At 52.2% G+C, this 19,731-nt stretch overlaps 1 protein-coding gene across 2 annotated transcripts in view; it reads right to left on the bottom strand.

Annotated features, from left to right (window-relative positions):
• The window catches only part of WNT7A (Wnt family member 7A), a 60,069-nt gene that overhangs the window by 20,423 nt on the left and 19,915 nt on the right, over positions 1 to 19,731 (bottom strand). For both annotated transcript variants that reach the window (XM_031663110.1, XM_009200170.4), the window contains exon 3: positions 17,627 to 17,898. In XM_031663110.1, coding sequence (XP_031518970.1) covers positions 17,627 to 17,898 — 272 coding nt within the window. The remainder of the gene's footprint in view (positions 1 to 17,626; positions 17,899 to 19,731) is intronic.

Below are 19,731 nucleotides of genomic sequence, written 5' to 3'. Positions count from 1 at the left end.
GGCCATGGAGCATAGCTGCTTGTGCAATGACAGGGGCGTCAGCCCTTGTGTGGGCATGCAGGGCTCAGCCCTGGCCTCCGGATGGGCACAGCAGAATCCGCATGCTCTCCCCAGGCTCCACTGCAGAGTCCCAGGCTTTCAGAATCTGCTGATGCCTGGACCCCACCCCCAGAGGTTAGGATTTCACTGGTCTCAGGTGTGGCTAGGTGTCTGCTATTTTAAAAAGCTCCTCGGGATTCTCACATGTGGCCAGGGGTGGAGAGCCCTGGTCATGTCCTCCATCCACTCTGGCCTTCCTGAACCCTCCAGTGGAACCTCCCACTGCCGGGCCTGTGCTGGGTGCCAGTAAAGTGAGGGTGGCTGGACAAAGTCTCTGTCTTCAAGAAAAACACAGGTAGTCAGGGAGACAGCCAGACCAGTAGAAGAAAGACTGGTCCAAAATAAAGGCCTGTATGTACTGCCATGGGGCCCATGAGCAGTTGGAGGTGACCCGTGGGGTTTGAAGGATGAAGAGGAGTTCACCACTGGAAATTCGAGGGCAGGGTGTCACCCGCGCCTGAGCAGGAGTGCAATGCCCTGGGGCTGGAAAAACCAAGGGAGAGGGTGTGGGTGCAGAAGAGAAGCTTGGTGCAGCAGTGACAGCCCCAGGTAGGAAAGGAAGGCAAGTTGGGACCTGAAGGGAGGCCTGGATGGAACTGCCATGAGACTGAGTGCTGAGAGCCAGGGGCCTTGCTCCTCCTGGCTGGAGCCCAGCACACTGCAGGGCATTACTGGGGGTGTCTGGTTGTGAGGGTGTGGGCAGTTACCAGAGGCCAAGTGGTAGCCTCTGATGAGAATGCCATACTCTGCCCTGTCCTCCGAGGCCCCAGTGCACCCACTGCCTCTCAGCCCTGTCAAAACGCTTCTGTGAACACTTAATGTCAGGTGTTCCAGGACCACACCAAGCCCATTCCTGCCCCAGGACTCTGCAGCGGCTGATCCTTCTGCCTGTGACACCCTTCCTCCAGTTCCTCAGCTCTGGCTCAACAACATAAAGGCACCCTGAATGGCCCCCTCTCCACAATGCCCCACGTCAGCCCCTCTCACATCCCCCTGGCTCACATCCCACCGGCCACTCGGAGTACTTCGGGATGACTTGCTTGCTCTCCCCCTCCCCTCCTGAATGTCAGCTCCGGAAACACAGAACCCCCATCTGCTGTATTCAGGAGCATCTAGAGGAGGTCTGCCTCTCGGGAGACACCCAGCAAGCATTTTCTGAGTGAATGAATGAATGAGTGAATGAATAAATTCACACTTGCTCAGGAGTCTAGATAGCCATTCTTTCGTGGTGGGTTCTTGTAGAAGAGGCCCTGACTTAGTCCACACAAGATCAAGGCTGAAGCATCCCGGAGAGTCTCTGGGGCAGGGACACAGGTGGTGATGCTCCAGAACATGGAGGAAGGACCCAGGAGCCGGGTCACACCTGGCTGAACATCCTCTGTGCCCTTGACCACCTCCATCTGAGCTTCCTGGGCCCCAGCAAGGCCCTGCCCAGGTGGCCAGCTGCCAAAGAACCCCTATGAACCTCCCATCCCAGACAGGAGCTCCCTGAGACACGAGGAGCAGCTCTGGCCTCTCCTGACTTGTGTTGGTGTCCAGCATGCAGGAGCTGGTGTCCAGGAGGCTGGACTGGCCTGAACCAAGGTTCCACACTGCCCTGCAACAGCCCCGGGATGTGTGTGCAAAGACACCAGCTCTGAGATATTCTGTTCCCACCCCTGGTGGGGTAGAGGTTTTCCAGTCGGGCAAATGGAAATACACCCCGGTTATCTCTACGCTTCTGCAGTTCCCAGCTGAGGATGCAGAGGGGCCTCTTGCCCTGAGCAGAGTGGGTGGGGGGCATGATAAGCCAACTGGCATAGGGAGTAAAGTTGGGTCTCCCCAGCTAGTCTCAAGGGGCAACTCTCAGCTCGGATTCCATAGATATGCAGTGGACTTTCCAGAAAGTAGCAAGCTCCCTATCACCAGGGTATTCAAGCTGGATTTAGATCTGCACCCTCCAAAACGGGAGCCACGAACCATATGAGTGCTTGAACTGTGGCTAGTCTGAATTGAGATGTGCTGTAAGTGTAAAACAAATGCCAGACTTCAAAGGCTTATTATAGAAAAATTAAAAAGTATTTGTATATTGATTACATATTGAAATGATATGTAATCAATATCAGACAGATATTTGGGATATCTTAGATGAAATAAAATATCTTATTAAATGTAATGTCACCTCCTTTCACTTTTTTGATGTAGCAACTAGCAAATGTCATATGACCCATGTGGTTGGTATTATATTTCTACTGGATGGTGCTGGTTGAAATCCTTGCTGCTCAAAGTGCGGTTCCTGGACCAGCACCATCCACATCACGTGGAAACTTGTTGGAAATGCAGAATCTCAGGCCCCGCCCCAGACCCACACATGGAATCGGGAGCTGCATTTCCACATACTCCCCAGGTGAATTTTGAGAAGCTCTGAAGAGCCTGAGGCTGGGGGTCTCAGAGGGGAGCCCAGATAGGGGGTGGGAGCACATGGCCCGAAGCCTAGCTCATATCAGGTGAAATATTAAGTCACTGATGCCTTTCCCTTAGTTATACCCTCAGCCCATGGTGTCCTTTAAACCTAACCCCCACCAGGAAGTGTATACGGACTTTAAGGAGAAGAGGGCAACTTTGCAAAGGATTCAGCTCTGTGGCTTAGCAATGAATGCTATCAGGGAATACACCAGGAGCTGGTCCCCCGTGACTTTTTAAAGCCTGGGAAATGATCTCAGAAAACAACTGAAAAATACATCTGTGTGTTTTAAAAACAAACAAACAAAACTTAACCGACCCCTTCCCCACTCCATCACCAAATTCCTCCTTCTTTTTCTCTCTGAAAACTTGGCCAACAAGCATTAAATGGCACTAAATATAGAAATGGTGAGCAAGTAAATCACTCAGAGGTGCCACATGTTGCCCAGGGCCTGTTTTACGGTTGAGTTGTAAACCATTGAGAGCGTGGAGCTGTAATTAAAATGCTGACAGCCTCCCAACTGCCAAGCATCCAGGAGGGAGCAGTGCTGGGAACCAGCAAGCAGAGGTTTAGGGAGGGTGATGCCCTTCCTAAGGCTGATCAGCCCAATGTCCGTGGGTTTCCAAGACACAGGCAAACCCTTCTCTCACATGGAAGCAGGGCCCTGCACTCCCCGCTCTCTAACACACCTCTCTGTGACCTCCTCTCCTCCCTGAGAGCCACACTGGCCTCTTTGCCTCTGGGCTCTGACCTTGTAATTCCCTCTGACTCAAATGCAATTCCCCAGATGGCTCATTTCCTCACTTCCTGTACAGAACTTACCTTCTCCAGGAGGCCTCTCCTGATTGCCTAAAATAAAATGCCCCTGATCCTGACATCTGTGCCCTTTCATCCTGCTCTGTTTGTTCATCATAGCATTTATAATTCTGACAATAGATTCCATATATATATTCTATTATTTGTTTGTTGTCTCCCTTCCCCTAGAATGTCAGCTCCATAAAGTCAAGTACCATGTCTAATCCCAGAGCCTGAAACAGTACCAGACACATAAATAGGTGCTTAATAAATATTTGTTGAATGAATGAATGAATGCATGGATTTCCATCCCTTTCTTTCAGCTGGTCTAGTGATCTCACTGGGAAAATGTCCAACTTTCCAGCAGTGAGCTCAGCTTTTTACTCATCCATTCACCCAACCATCCTTCCAAATAGCTATTCATCCACCCATTCATCCATCCATCCATCCACCCATTCAGCCATCCATCTATCCAACTACCCAAACATCCATCCAACCATCTGCTAAGATCTATCCGTTTAACCATCCATCCATCTATTCATTCATATTCCATTCATTCAACCAGCCCTCCCATTACTATCTGTCTAGCAAATATCCATCCATCCATCTATCCATTCATGTGTGCATCCATCCATCCATCCATCCATCCATCCGTATATCCATCCATTCATCCTATCACTCAGCCATGCACCCATCCAAACCAATCCCCAAATGGTTAGAGCTCCTATCCTGTGGTCCCATAGTCCCCTACACACTCTTCTACCAAATCCAGTTCATGTTGTCATATTTACATGCAGTAATTCACTCTTATTCCTCTGTCATTAGAATGTAATCCCCCTCAAATTCAGTAATGGTATATTATTTATCTCAGACCTCAGTGCCTAAAACAGAGCTGGCATATAGGGATTTGGCTCTCTGGCTTAGAAATGAACACAATCAGGGAATACACCAGGGGCTGGCCCCCTCTAACTTTTTAAAGGCTGGGAAATAATCTCAGGCATCGGTGAATGGTTGCTGAATGAATATGTTTTTCCTTTTCCCTTATTTACTTGTTCAGCATTTCCAACTAGACTGAGCTTCCTGATGGCAGGAACCAGTTTTTAGTCATCTGTTGGTCTCCAAAATCTTGCACCTAAGGCAAAGAAGACACTCTATAAATTCTTAATGAATGAGTAAGTGGATGAATACACAAAAGGGAGGAAGTAGAGCAAGAGTGCAGCCCCTGGAGCTGGACTGCCTGAGTTCATATCCTGGCTCTTTGCTTATCAACTGTATGACCTTGGGCGAGTTGCTGAACCTCTCTGTGCCTCAGTTTCCTCATTTGTAAAAGGGAGACAATGCCAGGCTGACCTCACGGAGTTCTTATGAGAATTTTAGGAATTCATGCATATGAAGTAATTAGAACAGTGCCTGGAGTAAGACAAAAGCAGTACAGGTATAAAATATTCATGTGCTGCTGGCCCACTAGAACAAATATCGAAGGCACAGAGGGAAAACGGTGGGAGGGAAACTTCTGTCTGGGCCTTGCTGTTCCCATAGGAGGCCTTCTACAGCAGGCACTCTAACTTTTCCCAGCCACACTGGGATCACTTGGCCAAGTACCAATATTATGTCAGGTGGCCATGAGTGCTACGCAGAAAAACAAAACGTGGAAGGGAACAGGAAGCAGCGAGACAGACGGGAGGGCAAGTTCAAATATGGTGGTCAGGAAAGGCCTCCTTGAGAGGTGATATTTGAGCAAAGACTTGAGGAGGTGAGAGGGTGGGTGTCTGCAGGGAGAGCGTTCCAGGCAGAGGGAACAGCAAGTGCGAGGGACCGGGGGCAGGGACATACCCAGTGTGTGTGAGGAGCAGCAGGGAGACTGCTGCGGGGTGACAGAGAGAGCGAAGGGGAAGGAGACGGGGGTGAGGGACGGGCCTGTGAGCCACCGAGAAGGCTTCTGCCTCTACTCTGGGTGAGATGGGAGCCATGGTGAGATTGTAAGTGAGGGAGGCAAGGTTTAACCCACATTTGAAAAGCCTGCAGGGGCCCAAGTTAGTAGGCTGGTGTGTTCCTGCAGGGAAGAGACGCTGGTGGATAAGAGCCTGGGGTAAGGGGACTGTTGTGCCACTGCAAGGAAGAGATGCTGGTGGATAGGACCCCGGGGGAGGGAATTGTTTTGCTGCTGCAGGGAAGAGATGCTGGTGGATAGGACCCTGGGGTAAGGGGACTGTTGTGCAATGTCAGGGAAGAGATGCTGGTGAACAGGACTCTCGGGTAGGGGACTGTTGTGTCACTGTAGGAAGAGATGCTGGTAGCTCGGACAATGAGCTCAGGGGTATAAGTTATTAGGTGACAGATTCTGGACAGATGTTGTAGGTAGAACTGACATGTTGGATGTGGGGTGTGAAAGAAAATAAAGTGTCATGGCCAAGGCAAGGGCCGGTGTTTGGCTTACACAACTGGAAGGATGCAGATGCTATTTACTGAACCAGGGGATGGAGGCAAAGGCACCAGCAAGTTTGTGGGAGAAAGATCAGGAGTTAGGTTGGGATAGATGTGTGCTCAGGGGCCAGTTGACATCCCAGAGCAGGGAGGCAGGGCGGGCAGCTGGATGCACGGGGCTTGTGTTTGGGAGGCAGGTCTGGGCTGGAGACCGGACTTTATGGACAACTTTCAATGTTCTGGAATGTGGTACTTGGGTACGTGTGGCATGGGGCTGAAAGCACAAGGGCAGAGGCCCCCCCTGGAGGTGGCTGCTCACCAGGACTGAAAGACCTAGGTGGATATCACCTATTTTGGATAAAGGAGAACCAGCATGACCTTGCTATGGCTTGGTGTCCTGTGGCCCTCCCTGCTCAGTGCAGCAAAAAATCTCAATGGCGACCTGGACCGCTCCTTCTCTTGAGTCCGCTAGCATACTCTACAGCCAGCGCATGGACGAAACAGAGTTTTAGAGCTAGAACAGTCCTTAGGAATAAAACGTAAGAATTAAAACTTGACTGTGGCTTTAAAATCACTACTACTGCTGATACTAACAACGATATTCATAACAGCAATGACTGCTTTCCAAGCACTCATCGTGACTGAGAACGTAGGACGAGGCACTCCAGGGGCATTATCTCATGTAACCTGCACAACAGCTCTGACAAGTACTAAATCCTCCCTGCCTTTTTCTCAATGAGGAAACTGAGGCTTGAGAAGGGTGACTGCCCAAGGGCACACAGCAAACAAGTGGCACAGTCAGGGCTCTGATCGGAGCTCTTTCCACATCCAGGTCATTCACATCTCCCTCATGGTCTGGCCAGGAGCTCCTGACCTGCCTCCCGTCCAAAACTCTCAGCCCAGCAGAGAACCCCTCCAGGGGACTGAGCAGTACCCAACCGGAGCCTCGGCTGCCTCACCTACAAAACAGGCACAATAACACTGCTCACCTAGAGGACAGCTGTGAGACTTGGCCAAGAAAAGATGTTAAAAAAAAAAAAAAAAAAAAGGTCTTGCAAATCATAAAGTGCTTTACCAATGTCATGTGGGAATCTTTTTTTTTTTTTTTTCCTGAGATGGAGTCTCACTCTGTCTCCCAGGCTGGAGTGGTGCATTCTCAGCTCACTGAAACCTCTGCCTCCTGGGTTCAAGTGATTCTTCCACCTCAGCCTCCCAAGTAGATGGGATTACAGATGCCCACCACCTCGTCCAGCTGATTTTTGTATTTTTAGTAGAGATGGGTTTCTCCATGTTGGCCAGGCTGGTCTCAAACTCCTGAATTCAGGTGACCCACTGCCCTTGGCCTCCCAAAGTGCTGGGAGTATAGGTGGGAGCCACCGTGCCTGGCCTTGTTGGAATCTTTATTATTTCAAAAGACTACCAATCCATCCAAGTCCAAAAATACACACACACCCACATACACACACAATTGAGAGCTAATAAGAGGCTGCACCAAGGATGAACAGAGCTTGGATTGCAGAGTTGGGATGGCTGGAGGGAACCCTGGCTCAGATGCTTTTTACCTGAGCAACCTCAAGCGCACCACTGAACTGCTCTGCACCTCAGTTTTCTTCATCTGCTAAATAGGAATGGCAATAGGCCCTTCCCTGTGAGATCACTTACAAAGAGCACTTGGGATGGGACCAGCACACGGAAGGGCAGGCCTTGTGAAGGGCACACAGTGCCTTGCAGTGAGCAGCTGAGTGCTAGCCTCACTGCCCATGCCCAGCTGGCAGGGAATCTGTCCCCTTCCCGCCACGGCCTAGGGAGGCCCTGAGACTCTGCGTCTAGCTCTCCTGCCCAGGAGCCTGGGATGCTGCTCACGTTCACTGCCCGGACCTTCGCTGCCCATCCGAGAAATGGAGTTACCAAGGGTCCCCAAAGATGTCCGGTCAGTTGAATGGAGTAATCCCGGGAGAGCACCTAGAACCTCACCCGGGACAGAGCGAGAGCAAGTGCTTGCCACTGTGAGCAGCCATGACAGTGTCTCAATGCACACTGAAAGGAGGTAATTTAAGGAAGTGCCTTTGTCAGGCAAGGAGTCCTTCCTAGGGACACAGTTGCACTGGATTTCTCTTCAAAATACACAAGTGTTGAGGATTAGGAAAAGTGACAGCTGCCAGGTCCTGGTTCCAGACCCTCCAGAACACGTCGTTTCTCCTTCCCTCTAGGATCACTCCTGCCCCTCTCCTCACCCACCTTCCTCCCATCACTTGGCTCCCCTCCCTCCCTCTTCCTGGCAGATTTGATAACACCCAGGAGTCCCAGTCCCCTTCCCGAGGACAAAGGCGGCAATTGTCCCCGGTGGGTGCCTTTTGACTTGGTCTCACCGTGGTGTAACTGAGCCCGTGACTCTACCTCACTGAGGGGGCTCTCAGGGCCTCGCCATGCTGCCCCCTCCCTACCTCAGGTGGGTTTCAAATGAGTTCCCAGCTGCAGGGCCAGCAGCCACACTGGGAATTCCTTCCAAGATAAATCAGATGGCCAGCATCTGAGACCCCCTTGGGCTGGCGGGAGGCCAGGGAGGTGACAGGATGAGCTTCCACCGCAGCTGAGATCTTTTCAGGCCCCTTAGTAGTGGTACCAACATCTCAGCCCTTACTCCGTGCCCGCCACTCTAAGACAGTAATGTCCAATAGACCTTCCTGCCACCACGGAATGGTCTAGTAGGAAGCCACGAGCCACAGGTGGCTACCAAGCACTTGAAACATGGACTGTGAAACAGAATTTTTAATCTTATTTATTTGTAATTCATTTAAATGTAAGTAGCCCCATGTGGCTTGTGATCATATTGGACGGGGCAGCTCTAAGCAGTTTAAATTCTTTTAATCATGTAATCTTCATAATACTCTGTGGTGCTATTAAGTGACCTGGAGAGACTGAGGCACAGAGAGGCAGAGTAACATGGCCAAGGCCACACAGCTAGCAAGCAGCAAAGCCAGGAGTGGACTCCAGAGCCCACCTGACAGCACAGGGAGCACCCGCCTCCCGCCTGCCCCCTGTGCACGCCTGGGAATGAGAAGGCAGGGACAGACGCACCCAGTCTAGTGCCTCTGGTGCTCTGGTGGCTGTTTGTGACATGGCCTAGGATGTGTGCCACTTTATGTCACCAAGAGTATGCCCGGCCCAGGCTGGGCTCTGAGAGACACTGAGGTGAGTCTCACGACTGCCTGGAAGGATTGGGGGAGAAGAGAAGTCTCCCCCACTGATGTTCATCAGGCTGAACAAGTCCAGAAACTCTGCTAAAACAGGGGGCGCCCTGGTCCCAGCGCCAGGCATGGGTCTCTGGCTGCCCATCTCCTTGTCCAGTCTCATCCTGAACCCCCATGACAGACTGGGGCCCCTCCCCTGCCAAGATGGCACACAGAATCCCCTCTTCTCACTCATAAGCGGGTTCCTCCCTGGCCCTGATGTGTTCTCTCCCAGGAAGAAGGTGGTGGCTCAGGGACTGCCCCCAAGGCCACAGTGACCAGAGTAGGAGAGGATGCACGTGTGCGTGCCTGGATAACCCACAACCCAAATGACCACATAGCGGGGCCTTCTGGGGGCTGAGGACTGTAGTCTCCAAGTTCCTCAAATCAGAGGATCTGTGAATCTTAGGGTAACATCTTGGAATCACAGGATTTCAGGATCAGGATACTGTGGGGATAAAAGCATCTGAGTCCAAGACTCCTGGGTGTGGTAGCGTAGTTTGAGGTTAAGACCTGGATCTGGAGCTAGGCTGCTTGGGTTTACATCCCAGCGCTGCACCTGCCAGCTGTGTGGCATTAAGCAACTTTCTTAACCTCTCTGTGCTTCCGTTTTCTTATTCGTAAAATGGAGAGAACAGAGAATGCTAATCTCGTAAGACCACTGTGGGGATTAAATTAGCACACATATTTCAAGTGCTGATATTAGAATCATGTCCATATTCTCCAGGCAATTGAAAACCTTCCCTCCACCTGTACCACCTGCTCTAACAGGGACCTCATCCCGCTTCCTGATAGTAAGTTCCTTCTCACTTGAGCTGCCTTTTCCCCATATTCTTCCATTCTGTGGGTCCTGGTCCTGCCTGCCACCCTCCCAACCACACCACCCCCAGTCCTCAGGGACTGCAGGATGGTGACACCTTCCTGAGGCTGCTCCAATCACAGCTGAGCCACCTGACTCCTCCCAGGCCTGGGTGTTCAGCGCCTCCTCAGGGCCTGCCCCTGCTGCCCACATCCATCCAGGTTGGGGGTGGGGTGGTCTTACTAGCCCAGAGCAAAGTGGGATGCCAGGGACCAGGCCGCATGAAGCTGGGGCCACAGACATTTCCAGTCTCTGTGGGAAGGGCTGCTCCTGCCCCTACCCATGCGTCCTCTCTTATCTCATCCCCTTCCTGCCTGGGTACTGTCCACTGCTATCACAGTGGCATCACTGACAGGACCTGGCTGGGCCCTGCCCTTGCTGTGTCATTGGAGAAAACTGGCCAAACCTCAGGCCTCGTGGGCACCCTCCGCCCCAGCCTGGGCTGGTACCCCTCCAACCCGTCCTTGGTAGCTTCCTCTCTGGTCTCGTCTGGGCTTCTTCCTCTGGGCCCACACACCCTGGCCTGGTCATCCCACTAAGCTTTTCTCAAGCCCACCACGGACCTCCTGGCCCCTACCTCAGCCTCTCATCCAGCTCAGCTCCCCGGCCCTGGCCAGCTCCAGGAAGCGGAAGGGAGGTCTGAGCTGGGAACCAGGGCCTAGGTGCAGCTCTTGCTTCTCCATTCCCTTGGTGTGTGGCCTTGGCAGGGCCCCTCCAGGTCAGGGTCTCAGTCTCTCATTGATCAAATGCCCACAGAAGAGAGAATCTCCAGCTCTAAAACAATCCTACAGCTTTCCTTGGCACTGTGCCGAGGCCACTGTCCTTGACAGTGGAGGCTAGGGAGGGTTCCTGGATTTAGCACATAAATAGGCTGAAAAATGAACCCCGACCTACACATACACCTCATAGAAAAGTTAATTCAAAGCAATCACAGAACCTTTCAGACATTACACTAACTGAAATAAACCAGACGGAAAAGGACAAAAACTATATGATGCCTCTTATGTGGGGCGCCTAGAGCAGTCAGATTCAAAGAGACAGAAAGTGGAAAGGTGGGTGCCAGGGGCTGGGGTGGGGCGCGGGGACATGGGAGGTGGTTGTTTAACAGGGACAGAGTCTTCGTTTGAGAAGATGGTAAAGTTCTGGAGATGGAAGGTGAGGATGGCAGCGCAACAGTGTGAGTGTGTTTAATGCCACTGGGGTACACACCTAAGAATGCCTAACATGGCAAGTTTCACGCTAAGTATATTTTGCCACAATTGAAAATAAATAAAAATGTAACTCCAACTTAAAAAAAAAATAAATTTTCATTGATTTTTTTAAGTTAATGAATTTTTTAAAAAACAGGTCACAGAGTTGAATGTGAAACATAAAACTTTTAGGAAAAAAAAATGGGAAAACCTTTAGGATCTAGGGCTGAGCAAAGAGTTTTTAGATAATACCAAAGGTACAGTCCATTCAAGGAAAAATAGATACATTGGACCTTACCAATTAAAACTTATCAAAGTTAAACACTTTTGCTCTGTGACAGACCCTATGAAGATGATAAAAAGACAAGCTACTGACTGGGAAAATATATTTGCCAATCGCATGTCTGACCAAATACTAGCTGCTAGAATCTATAAAGAAATACCCAAACTCACCAGTTAAAAAAGTAAACTACCTACCTAGAAAATAGGCAAAAAACATTAACAGATGCTACACTGAAGAGGCTATCCAGATGGCAAATAAGCACATTAAAAGATATTCAACACCATTAGCCATTCAGGAAATGCCAGTCAAAACCACAATGAGGTATAACATACATCTATCGGAATGGCAAAAAAAATTTAAAAACAGTGATGTCACCAAATGCTGGTGAGGATGTGGAGAAACTGTACCACTCACACATTGCTAGTGGGAATATAAAATGGCACAACCACTCTCCCACAAAATAGAAAACAGTTTGGCACTTTCTTATAAAGTTAAACATACAGCCACCATACATTTGTGCTCTTGGACATTTATTCTAGAGAAATAGAACCTTACATTCACACACACAAAAAAAACCTGTACATACATGTTCACAGCAGCTTTATTTGTAATAGTCAAAACCTGCAAACAACCCAGATATCCTTCAACAGGTGAATGGCAAAACAAACTGTGGAGCCTTTGTGCCCTGGAATACTATTCAGCAAGGTAAAGGAACCAGCTACTGATACACAACACTTGAAGGAGGCTTGAGGGAATTGTGCTGAATGGAAAGAAGCTTGTCTGGAAAGGTTATACTGTCAGATCCACCTATGTAACTTTGTTAAAATAAAAAAAGTATAAAAGTGGAGAGGAAATTCGTGATTGCTGGGGATTCGGAAGGGGAAGGGAAGTAGAAGTGGCTACACAAGAGCAACCTGGGGACCATTGTGTGCTCTGCATCTTGACTGTTCCAGCATTAGCATCCTAGTAGTGACGTCGTCCTATAGTTTTGCAAGCTGTCATCATTGGGGGAAACTGGGCAAAGGGTATACAAGATCTCTTCATATTCTTCAATTGCATGTGAATCTACAATTATGTCAATATCAGCTCAATTCAAAAATACAAATTCAGTTAAGTCTGAATTTGAGGTAAATGGTGAATCATTTTTTAATATGTCTTGTGCAATAGTTGGGACGTACTTTCGTTTATATCAAATTCAACTCTAAGTGGGAGTCCTGTATTATACCTTGCAACCCTGCTCCTGGAAATCCCCCCAAGAAAGAGCAAGCACTTGCCAAATCATTTGTTCACTCAACAAATATTTCTTGAGCACTTATTATGTGCCAGGCACTGTTCTAAGTTTAGAGGTGAACTTAGGCCATCACTACCCTATGGTGCTGACACTGCAGTGGGAGGCAACAAGTAATAAAGACACAAAGAGCTGTGCAAATGAGATCATTCTGTGCGGTGGTTTCACATGCAAGTAAAGCAGGGTGATGGAGGAGATGAGACAGTGGAGGAGGGAAGTTAGGGAGGACTTCCCTGGTAAGGTGACATCTGAGCGGGGAATTGAAGGAATACAAGGAGCTAGTTCTGCAAAGATTCAAGGAAAGAGCTCTCCAGACAGCAGAAGCGGCCTGTGCAAAGGCCCTTAGGTGGAAACAAGCTTGGTTGACTGCAGGAGTGTGTTGTTGGAGGGTGGTGTGTGTGGGAGAGAAGTTGGAGACAAGGTTGGGATACAATGATCCCAAGAACCCCATGTCATTCCCCAGCCCACATGTCAGACCTGGAGACCCTCCTGGGAGCAAAGAAAAGAAGCCCCTGCCATGGAAGAAACCAAGGCCCTGAAGGGCTGAGATGTGCCCAAGACCATTCCTGCTCCAAGTCCCCTGAGTCCTGGCTGCAAGCCTTTCCATTTGCAAGGGTGAGAACCCACAACTGTGCCCAGGGGTGGGGCAGGAATGGAGGGCATGGCAGACTGAGGATGCCTCCTCCCAGCCTGGCCTGGCCAGTCAGCTTCGGGCTGGGTGGGGCCTGGCTCCTCAGGCCCTTGACATGCCACCACTGGCCACTCTATCTGGTCAAATATGCAAGTGGCCCTCGGGACAGCAGAGAGGAGCATAGCTAAGCAGGCCTTATCTGGGCTCCGCCCCAGCTGCCAGGGGCTGGTCCCTGGTGTCCCCTGACTCACAGGCCTGCCTGCGGCCAGGGCAGGGGTGGGAATCCAGCTCCCAGGAGCACCCGGACCAGACGGGGCAGGGCAGGAAGGGACAAGACCGACACCCCTCCGTGTGCAAGAGGCTGGGTAGGGACTGGGAGGTGACTTTTCACTTCGGTGGAATTCCATCCCCCTGAGCTCACCTCCCTTGGAGCAAGCGGCGCATTCCAGCAGGGGCCAGCCCCGTCCCAGCTGGGCCCCCATCCCCAGGGCTGCCTCTCCTGGGCTCAGTCACCACACTCTCATGAAGGGGTTGCTGAGGGCTCCCACCCTCCCCCAGGCCCCCGGAGCTCCCTGGTGCACTTCTCTCTCTGTACAGTGAGGCCTCGAAAGCCTGGCCTGCCAAGTACAATATTGTCATGGAGGCTTGGAGATCCTTGGCCCTTGGCTGGGTTTCCCAGCTGCCCAGGCTTCTCTGCACTCCTGCAGGGGGATGTCTACACACACTCACAAATGCACCCAGAAGGCCCAGGTTCTCCTGGTTCTCCTCCAACCTCCCTGACTGTCCTTCCCTTCCCATAGCCCTCCTGTCCCAGTACCCATTTGCCCAGGCTGTGGCCCAGGCTCTCTCCTCCTTTTCCCCCTTTAACCCTCCCACCGGGCAATCTTACAAAGACCAGGGCTTCCATTACCACCCTGCTCCTCCACCCCAAACACACCTGACGCAGCTCCTACCTATTATGCTTCCTAAACAGCCTCCCCAGCCATGCGCCCCGAGGCCCCTGCTGGGTTTAGGCACCAACCTTGGCCACAGCCCCTTCAGTCTGTTCTCCACTCTATCCCAGACAGGCCAGAAACCTGCCCAAGCACTGCCCCACCAAAGCCTCTTCTGGGCACCTCTGGCCTAAGACAAAGTCCCACTCCTTGTTCTGGCATTCAAGGCTGTGTGTTAGGATCTAGCCCCCTCTGCAGCCTCATCACTTGTCCTCCCCACCCTCGGCCACGTGGAGCCCCCACAGCATGCTTTGTTAGGACTTCATGCTTTTAAACATGCCTGTGCTGCCTGAACTGCCCTCTTCCTTCCTGATGCCTTGTCAACCTGGAGGACTCCTAAGCCTTCAAAGCCCTGCTAAAAGTTCTCTTCTTCTGCCTAGCACTCTTCAGACTTCAAGAGGAAACAAACCGCTCTTCCTCTGACCTCTTTTCTTCACTTTCTACATCACATTTCTCCTACAGTGTGTAGCTCTGAATCACAAGTTTTGCTTCTTGGACCTGATTCTCTCACTAGACTGAGCATCTAGTCTTGAGGGCAAAAACTGGGTGTAATTTCCTTGCTGCCCAAAAGGCTGGAAAGAAATTATTCAAAGCCACAAAGATTCCACCATCCAAAGATTTCAACACAATGCTTCTGACTCTTCCCTTCCTCCCAGTTGGGGAGCCTATGATTCCACACATCACACGCTAGGATGTGAACTTCGTATTCTAGGACCCCAACCTGAGCAACCACTGATTTCAATCCAAAGTGCAAAGACCCCGAACTGCCAATAGGGGAAGCTATAATACTAAAATCACCTCGCCAAAAGATATTGGCACCTAACCATTCTGATTCGGCCTACAGACCACACAACTGACGAGACAATGAGGGAAAGGGGGGGATGCCCCGCAGCCTCCTTGAGGTGCTGCCCCTGCCCCATGGCCCACACCCTGCTGGGCTCAGACTCGAACTGGAGACCTGCGAGGGCAGGACGCCCCTGCGGCATTGATTCTTCCTCATCTGCCAGGGGAGTCGAGGGCTCCCCTGCAGCTCTGGGGCAGCCCCTCATCAGGTCTGCAGAAGCCGCCCCCACCCTGGCCTCCCCGCTTCCCCTTCTCTCACACCAGCTGCCAACAAGCCCCAGAGCCTGTGGTCAGGTTGAGTCTTGTTTCCTCACGGCAGGAGCGAGGGAGCGGGTGATAAACACATCTGCGAGCCTTTCCGAGGCGCTCAGCCAGGAGCAGCGGCAGGCTGGCCCCTCTGCTCCCGCCGGTTCCCAAGCCCTGCCATGCGTGGGGCCCACGGCAGCCTGCTGGAAGGGGGCTTCTGGGTGGGGTCCCATGCCTTCGAGTAAATGGCGTGTTGCAAAATCCTGGGGAACCGACTGGCACTGGTCAGAACAAGGAGAGGGTCATAGTCCCAATTGACAGATGTGGAAACTGAGGTCGCAAGAGGGGCTGGAACCCACAGCAGCTGGTGGCTGTCTTTGTTCGTGCCCTTGTTGGGGCCCTTGGGGTGTCTCAAGGCAGCAAGTGAGTGTTTGGCCACTTGGGGCTAGGCCAGAAGACCACCTTGCTGTGCTCTGGCTGAGTGGTGTGTGTGGTCACTGACCTAAGTCCCACGGGTCAGCTGGCACCCTCTCTGAGCCTCCATTTCCACCCCTATATAGCACAAAGGGGCGGGACGGGTGGTGACTCAGGCCTTTCTCTGCACACACCGGGGAGTCCGCAGTCCCACCTCTTGGCTCAGGAAATACATAGTGTCTGTAGAAGTGCTTTTCTAGAAAGCCATCCCCAAGGGTCCTCCCTAACCAGAGAGCACTGGGCAGGCAGGGGGATGTATGGCCCTCCACTGGGCTTTCCTGAGCTGGGAGGGCTGTTCCTGCTCAGAAACATCAGGTCAGGCCTGGCCTGCACTCCACCTAGACCCAGCTCCTGACCCCACTCAAGGTAGCCCTCTGCCTCCCAAGGGTCTATGACTTCTGCCCCACTCCTGCCCCAGAACCATCAGTGGCTCACCAGCAACTACAAGGCACTCATCCGTTCACTCCATACATATTTGTAGAGTGCGTACTGTGTGCCACGCTCTGGAGTGCTGCTGTGAGACACCCCAGGCCTCTGTCCTCAGTATGCTTACAGTCTAGAGAGGGGAGAAAGCCACAGAACAAGGCAACCTTGGAGAAAAGGCTAAGAAGGAATGGGAAGGGAAGCCTCTCTGGAGAGAGGACATCATGGCTGAAACCTGAAGGACGAGGACATGGCAGCCATAAGCAGATCTAGGTGCAGAACACAAGGCTGCTTTAGCCCCATCCTGCAGGGGTTCCCTTGTCAGGGGCTCACAGACTGGTCAGTGTGGTCCCTAACTGGCCCCCTGCCCCTACCTCTGGGCCTGCGTCCATTCCTCCCCAGCTCACCAGATCTTGGCTGCTTCCACCTCCTTTCCCTGCCTAGCCAAACCTCACTCATTTCTTGGGGCCTGTCTCCTCCAGGAAGCCCACTGAGATTGGTCTTACAGCCTCTGACAGTTCCCAGTGTCTGTGTCGCCCATGGGCTCATGGCAGCACGACAGAGCAACAGCCACAAGCCTCACACCCAGTGGAGCTGTGTGGCTCACAGAACACACTCCCGCGGGATCCACCCTGACCCTGACTTGCTGCGGGTCACGTGCTATTCTCTCCTTTAATTCTCACCATGGCCCAGTCAGGGAGCTGTGGGTGAGGAAACCGAGGCTGGGAGAGGGAAGCCATGTGTCCTCCTCCTGTCTGTCTTGAGGAAGTGAGGGCTTCAAGGCAGGAGAGAGCCTGGGACCTGGGACCTGCAGGGTGATCTGACCACAAAATCAGGGAGGAGGGAGCAGCTGGGACTCCTGCAGGGATGTGCCACCCTGGGCAGGAGCTCCCAGCCATGGGACTAGACAGGCAGGGCCTCGTAATTTCCCCCAGGACGTTGTCCTGGGGTAGACCAGGTGAGCAATTCCCCTGTGTGACTCACCAAGGCCACCTGGGAGGCTCTGACACACAGGATGTGGCCAGAAGCCTGAGAAGAGGGAGGAAGGGAAGGAGGGAGAGAAAAAAGCAGGGAGGGAGGCAGGAAGGGAGCAAGAGAGCAAGGGAGAAAGGCTAATTTGGCTCCTCCCGAGGATAAGAGTCCACATCTGTCCCTCTTTCCACCTTGCTGAGTAACATCCAATTCGTCTTAAGGGAGACTCAGTTATCCAACCTCTCTAATAGCTGACAAGCTTTGTGCCATACACAAATCCTAACCAGCCATAAGCTGATGCCAACGCCAAGCAGAGTGAGGCTGAGGGCAGAGCCCTGTGGCTCCTCACCAGACACCCAGCACCAGACGTTACGAACAAGTCATTTCGCAGTATCTCCGCGAGCGCCGCCCAGCTGCCCTCCCTGGCTGCCTACCTTTCGGCCTGCCTCGTTATTGTGCAAGTTCATGAGAGTCCGGGCATTCTGCTTGATCTCCCGGGCATCCACAAAGACCTTGGCGAAGCCGATGCCGTAGCGGATGTCGGCGGAGCAGCCACCCCACTTCCAGCCCTCGTCCCGGTGGTACTGGCCTTGCTTCTCTTTGTCGCAGCCACAGTCGCTTAGGTTGCCCTGGGTACAGGCAGCTGTGATGGCATGGGCCACGCCGGCAGCAATGATGGCGTAGGTGAACGCAGCCTCCCGGCTCCCTGCGAGGAGGAGAGGAGACAAGTTGGGGTCAGGTCCCAGGCACTTGAGAGGAGCCTGGGCCTGACTAAGGAGTGAGGCTAAGCTCAATGCAATGGCTCTCCAAAGCTCGACTGTGTACCCGTTCCTAACTTGCAACAAAGCTCCCTCTTAGGGTGATGAGCTGAGCAACTGCCATTACGCACACATCCATTCAACCCCAGAACCTGGGGAGTCAACTGGGCAAAAAAGGAGGAATGTATGTGGGCTGGCAGCCCAGGATCTGGAAAGCCAGATGCGGGGGGACCCCTCTAGCCCATCAGTTCCCACTCCCCACTCCCAAGCACCCTTGACCTAACCATGTAACCTGCACACGTGCGTAAAGCTCACAGCATCGTGAAGCAGCGTTTCCCCAACACCCACGGAGGGCACTGGTTCTGGGGCCAGAAGGCCTGAGTTTAAATCCCAGGAACATCAATCCCTGGCTCTGTGACTATTGGTCAAGGACTACCCCTCCCTGCGCCTCAGTCTCTCTGGCTGTAAAATGGAGACATATCATTGGTAACTTTCTCATGGCAATGAGGGAGAACAAGAGTTTGTCCATGGAAAGCTCTTGGCCCCATGTTTCGTTTATGGAACCTGCCTGCACCCTACCTCTTGTTTTCGTGGCCACTATTACTCCTTCTGTGTGTCACCTGCTATTTCAGATGTCCATCCCTTCTCTTCTTCTGTGTCCCCCTCACTGGACTGTGAGTATCTCCAGGGGAGGGGCAGGGTCCTGAGCAGCTGGGGTGCAGGAGACAGCGTGGGACGGGCAGTCACTCAGAGCTGGTGTGAATATGGTGCTGCCACCTAGCCTCTTAGCCTCTCTGGACCTCAGTCTCCTCACCTGCAAAATGGGTTCAAGGGCTATGTCTACTTTACAGGGTGAAGACTGACCAAAGCAACCTACGGGAAGCCCTGTGTGTGGGATAAGTCCTGAGGAGCACTGGGCAAGTTCGCTCTCATGTAGCCTGGGTGGGTTTCAGGAAAGGTACCTGGAAGAAGAGGCCCCGGAGCCCGGAGCAGGCAAAGGGGGGCCAGAGAAGGTGTTTCAGAAAGCCAGGATGGAGATGGCTTAAGCAGTGAGTGAGGAGGTGGATGATTTGCTCCAAGTTGCTTCTAGCCTCAGGTCACTCTGTCCCACGCTCAGGGAGGTCCTTTCCCCACCCACCTTCCCATTCGCCTTGGAACCTCCCTCCCCAGGAGGGAGACAGACACAAACAACTTGTCCGCTGCCCCATCGCTGCCCTCCCACCCCGCAGAAAGCCTGTCCACCTGCTGAACTGGACGGCTTCCCCATGCCAGGGCTGGCTTTGCCGTGGCGTGCCATGCCAGCCCACCCATGGCGTCCCTGCTAACTGAGTCCCATTTCACAATGTCCTGAAGGTCACAACAGAGAGGCAAAAAACAATGTCCTGAAGGTCACAACGGAGAGGCAAAAAAAAAACAAAACAAAAAAAAACAAAAAAACACAGAGGCTCATCCAGTGTCTGTCTGCTCAGCCAAATTTCAGGTTTACAAGATGACAAGGACCATGTCTGTCACTCCCACTGTCTCCAACACCCTCCAAAATGTGTGAGGGGTGAGACAGACCTGAGTCCCAATTTCAACTCCGCCAAAAGCTGTGTGACCTCGGGCAAGTCACTTAACCTCTGAGCCTCCATTTCCTCATCTGTTATTAGCAACTACCCTGTAGGAAGAGGTAGACATCACCTGGCACCTAGCAGGTACTTAAACAAACAGTAGTGAGCATTATAATTATAATAATTGATGAAATTATAGGTGCCACTGGGTGGTACAGAGAAGAACTTGCC

The sequence above is a fragment of the Papio anubis genome, chromosome 2, assembly GCF_008728515.1.
Source record: "Papio anubis isolate 15944 chromosome 2, Panubis1.0, whole genome shotgun sequence".
In the NCBI taxonomy this organism is placed as follows: Eukaryota; Metazoa; Chordata; class Mammalia; order Primates; family Cercopithecidae; genus Papio; species Papio anubis.
The sequence above is the reverse complement of the archived record's forward strand: the minus strand, read 5'-3'. Positions and strand labels throughout refer to the sequence as shown.